The sequence below is a fragment of the Entelurus aequoreus genome, linkage group LG19, assembly GCF_033978785.1.
Source record: "Entelurus aequoreus isolate RoL-2023_Sb linkage group LG19, RoL_Eaeq_v1.1, whole genome shotgun sequence".
Lineage (NCBI taxonomy): Eukaryota > Metazoa > Chordata > Actinopteri > Syngnathiformes > Syngnathidae > Entelurus > Entelurus aequoreus.
The window spans coordinates 26,201,665-26,218,410 of NC_084749.1; the positions used below are offsets into that span (position 1 = coordinate 26,201,665).

Below are 16,746 nucleotides of genomic sequence, written 5' to 3' on the forward strand. Positions count from 1 at the left end.
ACTGGAAGGCGGACAGGTATCTGAAGCTCGCTCGTAACTAAAATTTTTACTCGCAACGCGTAACAATAAACGGTAAAACCTGCGACGGTTACTATTACTGTTTAAATTGAAATTGTGATAAAACCGTGACTGATAAACACACATTGATGAAATCACGGACTGGTGATACTGGTGTTTTAATGGAGAAGCAAGCTAGCACAAGCTCGCTAACTAGCGTAAATGCTAACATGAAAACAAGAGACATTATTGTCTCTCCCCGTTGAGGAACGACATAGTCCAATCTAAACTTGTACAAACACATTGCTGTCTAAGTAACTAAGCTACAGTATATAAACATATTCAAACACTGAAATAAAAATATGGTCAGTAAAATATTTATAGATTTTTTGCCAATAAAGTATATTGTGTCAATGTCTATGAAGGTTGTCATTCATCCAGAATTGTCATCTCACAACCAAGCAGTCCGGTTGCGATCGATTGAATGCCCTGAGATATTGTGTCAATGTATTAATTTGATTAGTTAAAAAAAAAAAAAAAAGATTTCAGTGTGTTGATTCAACAGTACCACAATTATGATAACCGTAAAACTTTTGGTCACAATAACCACGATATCAAATTTTCATATAATTACATCCCTACTCAAAACTTTGAAAAAATTCAGCGAGAGGGCTTGTATCTCAAAAACTTCCCAAGGTTGGGCATTAGTAAGCCAAAGTACTGCTCTATATTTCAGTTCTATAGTCAGCAAAACAGTCTACCTGCCTCTGGGATTGACTCCCATTACTTATCTTATATATTGAACACAAAATGAACAAATGAAGCAAGTTGATTGTTCTGACCTCTGATGCTTACTGTATACTGTAGCAGACATCAGATGATTGGACGTAAGAATGAATTTCTGCAAGTTTTTTCTTTTTCTGTCTGCACTAAGGCTATGTCTACACTAAGCCGGATAACCCATTAAACAAATAATTATTTAGCCTAAGCCTTGTTTCAGCCACACTAAATCACAGATTAAGGTTTCCCTCCCCGGACAATTTTTTACACGGGTAAGTGTGCCGTCTATTTCTTGAATCTCCGGCTCTTAGCTTTGTATGGACTCATTGTTTGTTTACAAACTGAGTTCGGAGAGGAAGTGACGCCAGAAAGGCCGCGCCCCACTTAGGAAGTGACATCAGAAAGAACGCGCCACAGCCAGCTTCATAACAACCTGTTCGGTAACTCGGCAGCAACCACTAGAAAGATGGAGGCGAGTCATCCAGACATGCCCGTGTTTTTCCTTCTTGTACATGTACAGGCGCTTTTGGAAATCACACATCAATACCTTAAGAGAAGGAAACGGGCGATTGCAGCTATTTCGGTTACAACACATCTCAGACGGCAACATAGCAATGTTGAGCGACGGTTTTTGGATAAGCCCTGGAAGAGTGGCAGCCTTGTGGGATATGTTTGTCACCAAGTGTGTTGTGTTAGAGGAACGGCAAGAGAACTTTCGAATGTCCAGGTCAGCTGTGATTCTACTTACTGAAAAGCGAGAATGCGTGCTTCTGTGGACAAGGGAAGACTACGAAAAATAGCGAATGCATTTGGACTGGCAAAGCAGACTGTCAGTTATTGTCCGCGATGTATGTCAAGCGATTACTCAACGTCTAGTTTTGTACTCTGTAACTATTATGAAGCCATGAAGTGGTTGCGGCCGTCAAGTACGACCGGCAATTTCAGCCTACAAGCACAGTGTCCTGTTGTTAGTTGTTGTAAAATGTTCTTTATCGCATTGTTTACTTTCAAAACGTCCATAAAAGATATGATTCATGTATGATGGCTCAGGCTGAACCAATGAACTCTACTGAACTTCCAGAAGACGTTTTCCTCACAAACCTGATTTCTTATTCAAACCAGCTTCACCGTTCAGCTTTTGATTTTTGCAATCTCCTCAATTTCCTTCAGGCCATACAGCAGCTGAGAAGTGAGGACAATTTGAATCTTTCTTTTTCCAGTTGGGGGTACCTAAATAATGTATCTTTTCAATGAATCCTTCTTAGTGGAACCCATGAAAATTGATTGTAGTTCCTCAGCTTTAAAGTGTAGATTGCTGTGACCATAATAACTACGTTCAATTTTCACTCTGCCTTACCTGTCACTTTCACTCAATTGCTAATCAATAATAGCTGAAGGCATTCTTTTTAAAGCTGTTGGATTTTTAGAGCCAATCTTTGCCCCAGCTTGACCACTGCCTTAGTCTTCTGTGGTTTGATCGTGTCATTAACAGTTAAGACAGTAAAAGTTGTGTCATAACTTGGTCTTAGACGTGGTTTGCTCTCCCGTGGTGCAAAAGAAATGGAACGGACGTGGCGTGCAGGTAAAGACATAGTTTAATTATAACTATAAACTACAAAGTACAAACAAAAGGGTACAAACAAAAGGCGCTCACAGAGGAGGTAAAAAACTTGACTAGGAAAACAAAAAGCGCGCACAAAGGCGGAAGTAAAAAACTAGACTATGAAACAAACAAAAACTTACGTGACAAGGAACTGTGAACATGGCATGAATGTATGATGTCGCCAGGACGAACAACAGAAACAGAAAAGCCTATATAGTGACAACAGGTGCGTGACTTAACTGTGAACAGGTGCGTGACATGACAATGTGAAAACGTGAGACAGGTGTGTGTGAGTACAAACGTGGAACAGGTGAAACTAATGGTTGCTATGGTGACAAACAAAACCAGGAAGTGAAACAAGGAACTAAGGAAATGTCCAAAAAACAAAACAGCACATGGCCAAACAAAAACATGAACACAGACATGACAGAACCCCCCCCTTACGGACAGATCCCAGATGTCAAAAAACAAAAAACAGGATCAAGAGTCATGGGAGGGGGGGAGGGGGACATGGCGGTGGGTCGCCAGACCAGGTGTCCCCGAATCCACCGGGGCAGAGTCAGGTGGCGGCGGCGGGTAGACCGCCGCTGAACCTGACGAGGTGGGCGACCTGGGAATGGCCACATTCGTGGCAGACGAGGAGGTCGGCGCACCTGGCGTGGCGGACGCCCATGGAATGGCCACATCCTTGGCCGACGAGGAGGTGGGCGCGTTGTCGTGGCATGCGGCGAAGCTTGGCGTGGTGCGTCAGGCGGCGAAGCTTGGCTTGGTGCGTCAGGCGGCGAAGCTTGGCTTGGTGCGTCAGGCGGCGAAGCTTGGCGTGGGGGGTCTTTGTCTTGGCGGTCTTGGTCTTGGCAGCGTGGGTCATGGTCTTGGCAGCGTGGGTCTTGGTCTTGGACTTGGCGTGGTTGGTCTTGGACTTGGCGTGGTTGGTCTTGGTCTTGGCGTAGTTGGTCTTGGACTTGGTCTTGGTGTGGCTGTGCTTGGACTTGGTCTTGGTTTGGGTCACTTGGCGGGTCTTGGTCTTGGTCACTTGGCGGGTCTTGGTCTTGGTCACTTGGCGGGTCTTGGTCTTGGTCACTTGGCGGGTCTTGGTCTTGGTCACTTGGCGGGTCTTGGTCTTGGTCACTTGGCGGGTCTTGGTCTTGGCTTTGGTCTTGGCGTGGGACAGCCACGGGCGGCACTTGGCGGCGTGGGGCAGCCACGGGCGGCACTTGGCGGCGTGGGGCAGCCACGGGCGGCACTTGGCGGCGTGGGGCAGCCACGGGCGGCACTTGGCGGCGTGGGGCAGCCACGGGCGGCACTTGGCGGCGTGGGGCAGCCACGGGCGGCACTTGGCGGCGTGGGGCAGCCACGGGCGGCACTTGGCGGCGTGGGGCAGCCACGGGCGGCACTTGGCGTCGTGAAGCTGCGACTGGCGGCACTTGGCGTCGTGAAGCTGCGACTGGCGGCACTTGGCGTCGTGAAGCTGCGACTGGCGGCACTTGGCGTCGTGAAGCTGCGACTGGCGGCACTTGGCGTCGTGGAGCAGGTACTGGCGGCGCTTGGCGTGGAGCAGGTACTGGCGGCGCTTGGCGTGGAGCAGGTACTGGCGGCGCTTGGCGTGGAGCAGGTACTGGCGGCGCTTGGCGTGGAGCAGGTACTGGCGGCGCTTGGCGTGGAGCAGGTACTGGCGGCGCTTGGCGTGGAGCAGGTACTGGTGGCGCTTGGCGTGGAGCAGGTACTGGTGGCGCTTGGCGTGGAGCTGGGCGTGGAGCAGGTGGATCTTGGCATGGTCGAAAAACTGGTGGTGGCGGCCGTGCTGGTGGCTGTGGCTTGGCAGGTCGAAAGACAGGTGGTGGGGGTCGTGCTGGAGGCTGTGGCTTGGCGTGACGAAAGACAGGTGGTGGTGGTGGCCGAGCTGGAGGCTGTGGCTTGGCATGGCGATGCTGACCCACCCCACCTGAACAATTCCCAGCCCTAGCCCCCCCCTCAAGGAGCGGATCCCAGACGCGCTCCCCGCGGTCTGGAACCGTCTTTTGGGGTGGGCGGAGGGGGTTCAGGAGGAGGGCAGAATCCTCCCCTCTAAATTGTCCAAAATGTCTTTCTTCTTGTACCTGGGATCTTGTGGGTGAAAAAAAAAAGTGTGACTTGGGCGTGGCTTGAGTCCTGGGGGGCGGGGCATGGAATTTGGGTGGCTTGGATTGACAGGATCTGATTTCTAAAAACATGTCTTGGTAATATTTAATCATGGATTTAGAGTCTTTGGTTGGATGTGGCTGACAAGAAAAAGAGTTCAGGGGAAAAAAATCCATGACGTCACCCACTGGCAGCGGCGTGACGTCGTCCTGGGGAAGCCGGGCTGGCTGCAGCTCGTTTCCGCCCGGAGGGGGAGGAGCTTGCGGGAACGATGCGTCCTTTCCAATGCTTGTGGAAGCCCTCCCTGACGTCCTTCGTTGGGAGCGGCGCTTCCGGGACTGCGGTGACGCAGCGCCATCCTCGGACCAAAGGGAGCTGATCGGCACCAGTTTGCCGGTCGGACCCCACATGAGATCCCTGCGCTCCATGGGGGAATGGCGGAGTGTCTCGGCTTCCATGGCGCGCAGGACCTCCCACGTTACCTCGTCAAAATTGTCCCATTTTTTTGCGGGAGAGCTCTCGTGCTGGCGACATCTGTCATAACTTGGTCTTAGACGTGGTTTGCTCTCCCGTGGTGCAAAAGAAATGGAACGGACGTGGCGTGCAGGTAAAGACATAGTTTAATTATAACTATAAACTACAAAGTACAAACAAAAGGGTACAAACAAAAGGCGCTCACAGAGGAGGTAAAAAACTTGACTAGGAAAACAAAAAGCGCGCACAAAGGCGGAAGTAAAAAACTAGACTATGAAACAAACAAAAACTTACGTGACAAGGAACTGTGAACATGGCATGAATGTATGATGTCGCCAGGACGAACAACAGAAACAGAAAAGCCTATATAGTGACAACAGGTGCGTGACTTAACTGTGAACAGGTGCGTGACATGACAATGTGAAAACGTGAGACAGGTGTGTGTGAGTACAAACGTGGAACAGGTGAAACTAATGGTTGCTATGGTGACAAACAAAACCAGGAAGTGAAACAAGGAACTAAGGAAATGTCCAAAAAACAAAACAGCACATGGCCAAACAAAAACATGAACACAGACATGACAAGTTGGGCCTCATGCATTAAAAGTCTATCATGTAGACTTTTTTACAGCGTTGTTTTTCTGCTTTCTTCAGACAGGATGTCTACAAAAGCTCCCGAGCTATTTGTCCAACTGACAAGGTGTGACGGCTATCGTAACTCATCAGGGTTTTTCCGGAGGAATCCACTTTGACTCTAACATTTTGTCTAGTCAGCGGTCAGAGCAGAAACACTAGTTAATACAGACAAAAAGAATACTCCAATTGATCAATTAAAAATGTATTAAACACGGAGCAATTATCGATTTGGTTTCGTTCATGTTTTAGATGTGAGACGAATCACTCATATCTGTTTTTGTTGGCCATACTGCTGCACTGATCCACGTGGTTTTGTTGGAGACGAACAAAGCTTGTTTATTAGACTTTATCCTAATTGGTCAAACTGCTTCGTTTTTAAAAAATGTACATTAACAAATTGTGTTTTTTTTTCCATGTCAGAAAGTTGTTACTTTAAAAGCAGTTCATCTGACAAAGCATTTTATGGGATAGTTCTGTGCTGAATATTTACGGACTTGTCCAGTTTCCAATAGATTACGGGCCTGAACTACTAAGATCCAAATAACAAGCGCTAAACAGCGTGTGATAACTATGCCCATTGTGTGTGATTTACAAAGACTGTTTGTACAATTGAAAAGTGGTGCAGACCGCCATATTTAAATGAGGTTTTTGCATGTTCTACTGGCATTATGTGCCGTCCACATTCATGTTATATCATGCTCTCCATCTGCAATATAGAATCGCAATCTCAAGACAACAAACGGTTTTAAGCATACAGACACGATGCAGGGAAGCAGTGGACCATCACAACTGCAGCACATTCATATAGTGATAAAGTGAACCAAATGCAAGACAATGCTTATTGAAAGACCTTTTTTCATATTGGAAATGTATTATCATTTTATATTTCCTAAATGACAAAACCAACGACATACAAAAACAAACGCCAGCAGACACTAAAACGCATCGATTTAATTCATTTTAATCAGCCCTTTAATTCATCCAGTAGCTATAAAATTATAAAATTATATTGCTGAATAAACGATATATGTCTAATATATATTTTTTCTGACAGTCCATATATGTTGACACTAGTGTTGTACGGTACGGTATCGCGGTACTAATGAATCAAAAACGGTACTATACTCTGTTTGAAAAGTACCGGTTCCCGGGCATGACAGCGCGTCGTGACATTGCTAGTTTTGCGAGCAGAGGAGCATATTCGACAGCGCACAATCACGGAGTACTTACAATCAGACACAGTGTGTAGACAGAAAAGGGAGAACGGACGCATTTTGGTCTAAAAACTAAAGATAAAGGTGAAGTTATAACACTGAAACGCCCTCAGGAAGAAGTGCTTTAAGACATGGCTAGCTAGCTAGCGGCGAACGTTTTAGCTACATCTAAATCACTAATCCTCGCCTCCATGGCGACAAAGTAAGTTTCTTACAAGTATCATCCCTGCAGGACGAGGAATAGCTAAGCATGCTTCACTACACACCGTAGGAGGACGCGATAGCTAACCGCTAATTGCAAGCTAGCACCCTAAATGTAAACAAATGCCATGGGTGGATCTGCACCTGACATCCACTGTATTGATACCAAGTACAATAGCGTATCTAGTCGATATTGTACTTGGTATAATTACATTGCTATTTTTTATCGGCACAAAATCTTTTTTCCTTTTAAAAAAATACATATTATTTTTATAAACTCAGGAAATCTGGCCCTGGACACACGAGGACTTTGAATATGACCAATGTATGATCCTGTAACTACTTGGTATCAGATTGATACCTGCATTTGTGGAATCATCCAAAACTAATGTAAAGTATCCAAACAACAGAAGAATAAGTGATTATTACATTTTAACAGAAGTGTAGATCGAACATGTTAAAAGAAAAAGTAAGCAGATATTAACAGTAAATGAACACGTGGATTAATAATCAATTTTTAAAGCTTGTCATCTGCTCCCAGTAATGTGGGCGTTTTCAAAATCAACATATTTTCTGCATATTCATGCAGACAGACTAAATTAATTGCACTCCTTATTCTTTTCACTTAACATACGCAGTCCACTGTAGATCAGCTTTGTTTGTGCTATCAAGTTTGCACGTGTTTTAGTACACTCAAATTTTAGTAGCTCACGCCCTTACTACGCAATTTGAAATTGCTCGCGCACATTTTGGTGCTAAAATTGGGCACTTCAAAATGTGCTAAAACTTGTTAGAAAGCAAGCCAAAAATCACTACTGTGTCTCCTTTGGGGGTCAGGGCATCTTACATTGAGGCTTATAATTTAGGTCCAGAGCTATGAAATAAGTGCAAATGTTGTCAGCATTCGAGGAGCCCTTTAAGAAGTCTCTCAAGAACCGAGCATTACAAAATGCTGTGGGCCAGAGGTGTATTTGAGTTAATAAGCCCTTCTCCTATTTCACTGTTTCAAGAGCCCACCGGTGGCTTTGTAGCTCCTTAATGTGCTCGCACCAATGACTCTTGTCTGCACTTACTGGTCAGATTACTTCCCTGAGATTCCCTGAGACAGAACACTGTAGGAGATTAATAGACTGTTGTAAAATTGGCTGCTTTACACCAAAATGCATTGAGCAGACGAATTCTGTATGCATCAAATGTAACTGGATAGATCAAGTTTAGTGTCTAATAACACAGCAATGAAATGTTTTAACTGGCTAAACATTGATTGAGATGATCGTGGTGTGAAAGTGCTTGAAGATTCTGTGCTTCCCACTTTAAGCACAAGTGCATTGTGCTCATATTACAAAAGGCCAGATAATGTCATATCAACTGCATACTTATGATGCAGATTTTTAGATAATATTTTAACCATAATGATTTTATTATGTCCTTATGTTATATCAGTGGTGTGCCGTCTGGGCCGAGTAAGGCCTTCTCTGCTGGCCTAGCATAACCAGAAATCATGATCATAATTAAAGATACAATTATATTTTATTTACTTTCCCTAAATATCTAAAAGTATTCATATTCTCTTCATGTCATATTATGCTCGTTCCAGTGCTGTTGTTTTTAATTTTAGTTTATAGCCAATCAGAATTCAGCTGCGTCGAATAGATGCTATAAATTGTGAGTTCAAATACCGTAATTTCCGGACTATAAGCCGCACCTGACTATAAGCCGCACCAGCTAAATTTAGGGGAAAATACAGATTGCTCCATATATAAGTCGCACCCGACTATAAGCCGCAGGGTTTTGATGTGTAATTACCGTAGTATATAGGGGTTCCTGCTACCACAGAGGGGATTGTCGGGACAGAGATGACTGTTTGGGAACGCAAAGCGTCCCATTTATTAACAATAAATCTTTCAATCATTCAATCAAACTTTCACATCTTTGACATGGCGAACAGCATTCGTGCAGAGTACAAATAATACAACGGTGCAAAGTAATACAAAGTGCTCGCCTGTACGTTATCAAAATAACCAGCCTACCGGTATATGAAAAGTCAGTCTTTAATCATTGTGTCATTGTCTTCCTCCTGCGTACTAAAACCACCGAAATCCTCTTCGTCGGTGTCGGAGAAGAACAGGCCGTAAATAAGCCGCACCCTTGTATAAGCCGCAGGGACCAGAACGAGGGGAAAAAGTAGCGGCTTATAGTCCGGAAATTACGGTATTTAATTTTTTCACTTTTAATATGTTTTTTGCAATTTTAATTTTGACAGGACCACATAAGATATGTTTTAATTGCTTATGCGTTTTAATTGATTTTTAAATGCGCCAGAAAATAACCCGTTTTGTATACTGTTGATGTGATTCAATGCCCAGTAAATGTGTTCCTGTATAGTATTTCTCCAGCAATGGTCATGTGGTAATATCAATTATGGTATTTTGAGAGGTAATCATTGAAGTCGGACATCACTGAAGGCCTAGGTGGGAAACGCACGGCCAGCCACTCTGTTATATTATACCGTATTTCCTTGAAAAGCCGCAGGGGCGTTAATTAATTTAAAACCTCCTGTCACACCTGCGTTTACCGGAAACCGGCGGGATGGCCGTGCATGCGGTAATTATTTTAAAACCTCTTCTCACTCCGGCGTTTACCAAAAGGAATCCATAAAATTTAGGCGTGCGCTTTGAGTGTGATGTAAGCATACCATCATGAAAAGCACATTTAATTAAAAAAACGTTATTATGGTCTTACCTGTACTTATAAATGGAGTCCATTTGCACCTCCTTCTGACCAAAAGCATCGATAACTTGTTTATAGAAGTCTTCCTTATTTTCTTTCTTCAGTTTTAAAAGTCTCTGTTTCGATGGAGATATTCCTTTAATTATTACCTCCTGCTTCGATTGAAAGTCCAGTTTAGAAAACTGTTTTATTTTAGATACCGGTATGTAATCCTCCATGGTAAAAGTTCAGGCAGAGGGAAAAAATAAATCTCTTGCTGCGTGTGTTCACTTCTTCTGCAGTACAGGAAGTCGCAAGAAGGATCACTAGCGCGGCAGCGCCCTCTACCACCAGGAGGCGGGAGTCATTTAATGACTTATACAGTATTTCACACACGCAGCTACGGTATATTAATAAAACATAGCTGCTTACTGTTCTCTTTAGCATACTGTACCGGTATTCAATAGCTTGAACCTTAAATCCTACTGAAAAGCTCTTTATCTTTTTTCCTTTGTGCGATTGTAAACTACTGAAAGCAGCTTCCTCCATTTTGAAATTGAGGACAGTTGCGTCACTCGTGACGTAACGAATTTGACCCGGTGGAAGTTCTAGCCATATGCTAAATATTTTGCGAAACGAGTTTGACCCGGCGAAAATTATAGACATGCGATAATAAAATTAATATTTTGCGAAACGAATTTGATCCAGCTTCAATAATAAACCGGCGATAAGGCCAAGCATGCGTTAATTATTTTGAGAAACGAGTTTGACCCGGCAGTAATTCTAGACGTGCGAATACTATATTCCCTGCGCCAATTCAAGGAAATACGGTATGTAGAAAATGTACTGCAGAGTCACAGGTGCACACACATTCTTTGAATTCGACTACTATACAGTACCGACTAGGGTTGTACGGTATACCGGTATTAGTATAGTACCGCGATACTAAGGAATCATATTCAGTACTATACCGCCTCTGAAAAGTAACGGTCCATCACCCTCCCAGTCCCCCGTCGTTGTCACGTCAGGTTATTGCTGGTTTACGAGCATGTTCGGTTGCGCACAATCATAGAGTACTTACAAGCAGACACAGTGTGTAGACAGAAAATGGAGAACGGACGCATTTTGGCTAAAAACTAACAATAAAGGTGAAGTTATAACTCTGAAATGCCCACCAGAAGAGGTGCTTTAAGACATGGCGAGATCTCTAGCGGCTAAAGTTCAGCCGCAGTCTGCAGTGTTGTAGCTACTTCTAAATCACTAATCCTCGCCTCAGAGGCAACAAATAAAGTATGTTTCTTACAAGTATCATCCCTGCAGGACGAGGAACAGCTAAACATGCTTCACTACACACCGTAGCTCACCGGCGTCAAAATGTAAACAAACGCCATGTGTGGATCTACACCTGACTTCCACTGTAATGATACCAAGTACAGGAGTGTATCTATTCGATACTACTATGATTACATCGATATTTTTTGGCACAACAACATCTTTGTTTTGAAAAAAAAAAAAATTATATTTAGAAATATGTCCTGGACACATGAGGACTTTAAATATGACCAATTTATATATGTATGTATGTATGTATATATATATATATATATATATATATATATATATATATATATATATATATATATATATATATATATATATATATATATATATATATATATATATATATACATACATATATATGTATATATATATATATATATATATATATATATATATATATATATATATATATATATATACATATATATGTATGTATATATATATATATATACATACATATATATGTATATATATATATATATATATATATATATATATATATATATATATATATATATGTATATATGTATATATGTATGTATGTATGTATATATATCTACTTGGTATCGGATCAATACCTATTTTGAGGTATCATCCAAAACTAATGTAAAGCATGCAAACAACAGAAGAATAAGTGATTTTTACATTTCAACAGAAGTGTAGATAGAACATGTTAAAAGACAAAATAACCAGATATTAACAGTAAATGAACAAGTACATTAATAATTCATTTTCTACCACTTGTCCTTAATAATTTTGACAAAATAATAGAATGGAAAATGACACAATATGTTACTGCATATGTCAGCAGACTAATTGGGAGCCTTTGTTTGCTTACTTACTACTAAAAGACAAGTTGTCTTGTATGTTCACTTTTTTATTTAAGGACACACTTACAATAAAAAACATATGTTTAATGTACCGTAAGATTTTTTGTTAAAATAAAGCCAATAATGCAATTTTTTGTGGTCCCCTTTATTTAGAAAGGTATCAAAAAATACCAAAAATTATCGAAATTATTTTGGTACCAAAATATTGATATCGGGACAAAAACTAGTACAGACCAATGTGGGTCTTTTACCATCAATTTTGTGATGGTTATTTTGGGGTAATTCCTACTAACTAACCCACTTTGAGCACCAATGTTCATATAGTGAAGGATTTAGGTCCTCCTCCACCTTCATCATACATTTTGGATATTAATTGTCAGCTCTAATACCATACATGATCTATGATCTATGATCTAAAGAGTATTGCCTTCTCAAATATGGTTTAGTAGATGTTTATGATAGTGATTATGTACATTTTTGTTGTGTGCTGAATTTATGACTTGATGAATGTTTGGACGAACATAATTACTAAATGTCTACTCAACTGCTTGTTGTCCGTGTCATTTCATGTGTCAAGTTAGAAGTTGCTCACTCTTGTTTTTCCACAATGTAATTTGATATAATTTGTCTTTCTAGTTATGCAGGTCGTGTGGTTGGAAGCGCTTTAAGAGCCCAAAGGGAGAACCCAGAGATGACGGTTCGTTTTACTGATCCTGTTCTAAAGGAGGCGAAAAAAAGGATGGAGCGGCAAACACAGGTCAACGCAAGATCTCTGCAACACAAGACTAGTTAACGACATAAATAAATATAATTCCTCTCGTGTAAAAATCATATACTTCATAACAGCTCACTGAAAACAGAATATGTTTGTTAAGGTGTTCAAATCAATATAGCAGCAACTTCAGTCTTTCAAGACTAAAAAAACATCTCCCCCAGTTTTTACTGTCCAGAAATTCCTCGTAGGTTATTATTTAATGGTTGTACATGTTTTATACATCTCATTAGCTAAAACTCTGGATTGATTGGGGAAATTACTTCCCACATGGAATAGATTTCATATTATTAGCTACTCACCTTTAAAAGTAATTTGGTTATGTTACAATTAGTACCACTGATTTTCTTTCCCATCCGATACAAAGTAAAAATCAGGCTAGTATCAGCAATATCGATCCGCTACTGATATTTTATTCAAATGTACCTAACGTGTCCACTAAAATTTAAGAAGTTGTGTATTATCAAAAAAAAAAACAACAGCAAAAATGTAAGGAAAAGGGCAAAACTTGGAACTTAATGAGAAAATGTTGGTAATTTTAAAATAATAAAGAATATACTTAGTCATATATAACAAAGTTTTGTCTTTAAATGTATATATGATCTGTTTTTAGCATTTTCTTTTAAATAAAATATTTTCAGAATGGCCCCTCATACTCTACTTTTCAGAATGCAACCTTGGTGGACATAGTTTAGACACCCCTGATCTAAAATGTTAGAAGCCCTCAAAATAAAAATAAAATATACTTAAAATATTAACAAAGTTTAATTACCTGCAGTTATTTGAAAAATTGCCTAAAAAAATTATTTGGGAATGCGGGCCAGATTGAAAAGCGGGCCTTAATTTGCCCAGGTCTGTCATCGACTGTATTGGACAATATAGTTTATATACGAAATGTCCATTTTCATTTATTACAAGTCATGAGAAAACATAAATGCCTGACTTACCTATCAAGGACGAAATTAGCAAGTTTGGCATCAGATGAAAAAATCTTCCCCGCCTTCATTCGTCTCCATATTTCAAAGGCATCCCCGATACAAATCCTCCTTTTGTTCCTGGCTTTGTCATGAATAAATTGAGAAACGTAACGACGCCTTTTAGATTTACTAAGGTCTGACATGTTTAGTAACTTTACCAGTGGCAGTACCTCGATGAAGAGGGCGGTGCATAACTGGCAACTTGGATGTGACACACTCACGGACTTTCTAATTGGTCAAATGGGGGAGGGCGGGGCATCAAAATGAAAACAATGACAATATTTCGGGTCTGTAAATCTAATTTTGAAATGAGCATATCCCGGGCTGAACTACCGTTATCAGTTATACAGGTATTCAACAAGAACATGATTTATTAATGCCTCTTGACATATGAGGGCCATTTAAAAATGACTTGACATGAAATTATTACATATGGCACCTTTAATGCGACACATTCAAATGTCCCCAGTGTATGTTGATAATAACGTTCAGTAACACTGAACATTATTTCAGCAATTACAACAGATTTATGCAGCACTCTCAAAGCTTTTGGCGGCTTGGTATTCTGCTCACAAGAATTGCAGTGATTATTCATAAATCATCCATTCAGGCCTTTGCAACGATAACGGTTGTTGGCGTTCAAGAGCCTTACATGACAGTGAGCGACGCAGTTGTCAAACAGATGAACACAACATAAAATAGTGAGGACATGTAAACATACTGTCTTCAGCTATTTGCAAAATGAATGAAGATAGATGAGCTGGCTTGGACAGGAGATCAATAAAAACTAGAATAATTGGTACCATACACCAAGTTGTTTCAAAACTACTAAACATGTTCACTTTGTGCTCCATCTTCAAAGCAACCTTTTTAAATCTGTTAACATAAGTTTTAATATTGTAATGAAATATTAATGGAAAAATCATATTGTGACATGCTAGGTTCATTTTTAAAATTTTGCTGTTAATGGTATTTGGTTTTGGCTGCATTAATTAGTCTGCATTAACTAGTCTGCATTTACATGCGTGACTTACGCAGATTCAGCCTCTCCTCTCATACAATCCACACATACCCCTCGTGATTATTTATGTATGAGATTAACTTTTCTGATCGACTAATTGCACGTAGCTTTTAATTTGTGTATGGGCAAAAAATAATGAGCGCTTTGTGGATTGTCTAAGCAAATTCCCCAAAGCAAAACCAACTCAAATGTCCTCAACCTACAGCCGATAGTAAATACTAACAGGCTAAAGCTGCAAAGACAGATTTAAAGGGGTCACATTATGATTTGTTTTCGTTTCCTTTTGGAAACGAAAAGTGGTTAGGTACAAATGTTGCATAGACTTTGTTTTACGGACCATCTTCAAGCCGCTTTCTGACTGTCTCTTCAGAGAGCGCCGTTTTTTGGGCGTTTTTATTTTTACGTGCCAAAGCCCTGTCCCAGGCCAATGGTGCATTCCATTAACCTCGGAAGTTGAAAGTCCTAACTTGGAATGCAGTCACAGCCAAATTACATTTTCCAGTTATGAAGTTGGAAATCATTATGGCCGCATCCACGAAAAGCCACTCTTGCAGTTGCCTTATCTGAATATAAACAACTTACAATATGTTAAAATCTGCACTCCTTCTGCAACCTTCAAACACGGTGAATGACGAGGAAACAAGCTGATAGCGATGAAGAACGTGTAAAAACACAGTAAAATAATAATAATTTACACTACAGTAACATAACCGTATATAAACGGCCAACAATACATCATATAGAGATGATGTGTGAAAAAAAGTAGTCAGAAGTTCTATTAACAGATGTTACAGAAGCTTCTGTTATTGTTTACAACCGGAGCAGCCATCTTTGGAAGCTAATCTGTGACTTTCTGATTAGAAAATCCGACTTTAGGGGATGTTCCTGTTAAAATTTACGACAAGGAACTCGGAAATTCTGACTTCCCAGTGCAAATGGAACGTACCACAAGCCCCTTGCAACTGATTCCCCAGTCTGTCAGCCATGTTGTATTTTTTAGCAGCACACTTTCGTATCAACTCTTGTACCAAATATCATAATGTACAAACCCCAAAAAAAGTGAAGTTGGCACGTTGTGTAAATCGTAAATAAAAACAAAATACAATGATTTGCAAATCCTTTTCAACCTATATTCAATTGAATAGACTTCAAAGACAAGATACTTAATGTTCGAACTGGAAAACATAATTTTTTGTAAATATTACCTAATTTGGAATTTGATGCCTGCAACATGTTTCAAAAAAGCTGGCACAAGTGGCAAAAAAGACTGCAAAAATTGAGGAATGCTCATCAAACACTTATTTGGAACATCCCACAGGTGAACATGCTAATTGGGAACTAGTGGGTGCCATGATTGGGTATAAAAGCAGCTTCTATGGAATGCTCAGTCATTCACAAACAAGGATGGGGCGAGGGTCACCACTTTGTGAACAAATGCGTGAGCAAATTGTCGAACAGCTTAAGAACAACATTTCTCAACGAGCTATTGCAAGCAATTTAAGGATTTCACCATCTACGGTCGGTAATAGGTAATATCAACATGTTCTGAGAATCTGGAGAAATCACTGCACTTAAGCGATGATATTATGGACTTTCGATCCCTCAGGTGGTACTGCATCAAAAAACGACATCAGTGTGTAAAGGATATTACCACATGGCTCAGGAACACTTCAGAAAACCACTGTCAGTAACTACAGTTAGTCGCTACATCTGTAAGTGCAACTTAAAACTCTACTATGCAAAGCGAAAGCCATTTATCAACAACACCCAGAAACGCTGCCGGCTTCACTGGGCCCGAGCTCATCTAAGATGGACTGATGCAAAGTTGGAAAGTGTTCTGTAGTCTGACGAGTTGGTCTGCCCTGAAACAAGAGCATAGAGAAAAAGGAGGAACTTCAGAACCGAGGAAATAAAGGCACCTCAAAGTTTTGTTTATAATTTATTTCAGTCCATAAAGCTCTAAGTATACAGAACTATGTGTTATTATAATGTCTGTTTCTCTATTTGAAACAATTATGTACTTCCATGCAGGACTATATGGTAGAATTGTAAGTAGCCTGTTTATGACATGTAT

The 16,746-nt window shown here is 40.7% G+C and overlaps 1 protein-coding gene across 3 annotated transcripts in view; it reads left to right on the plus strand.

The window, feature by feature from the left end:
- The window catches only part of LOC133635232 (glypican-5-like), a 189,952-nt gene that overhangs the window by 120,520 nt on the left and 52,686 nt on the right, over positions 1 to 16,746 (plus strand). For all 3 annotated transcript variants that reach the window (XM_062028176.1, XM_062028175.1, XM_062028177.1), the window contains one exon: positions 12,539 to 12,659. In XM_062028176.1, coding sequence (XP_061884160.1) covers positions 12,539 to 12,659 — 121 coding nt within the window. The remainder of the gene's footprint in view (positions 1 to 12,538; positions 12,660 to 16,746) is intronic.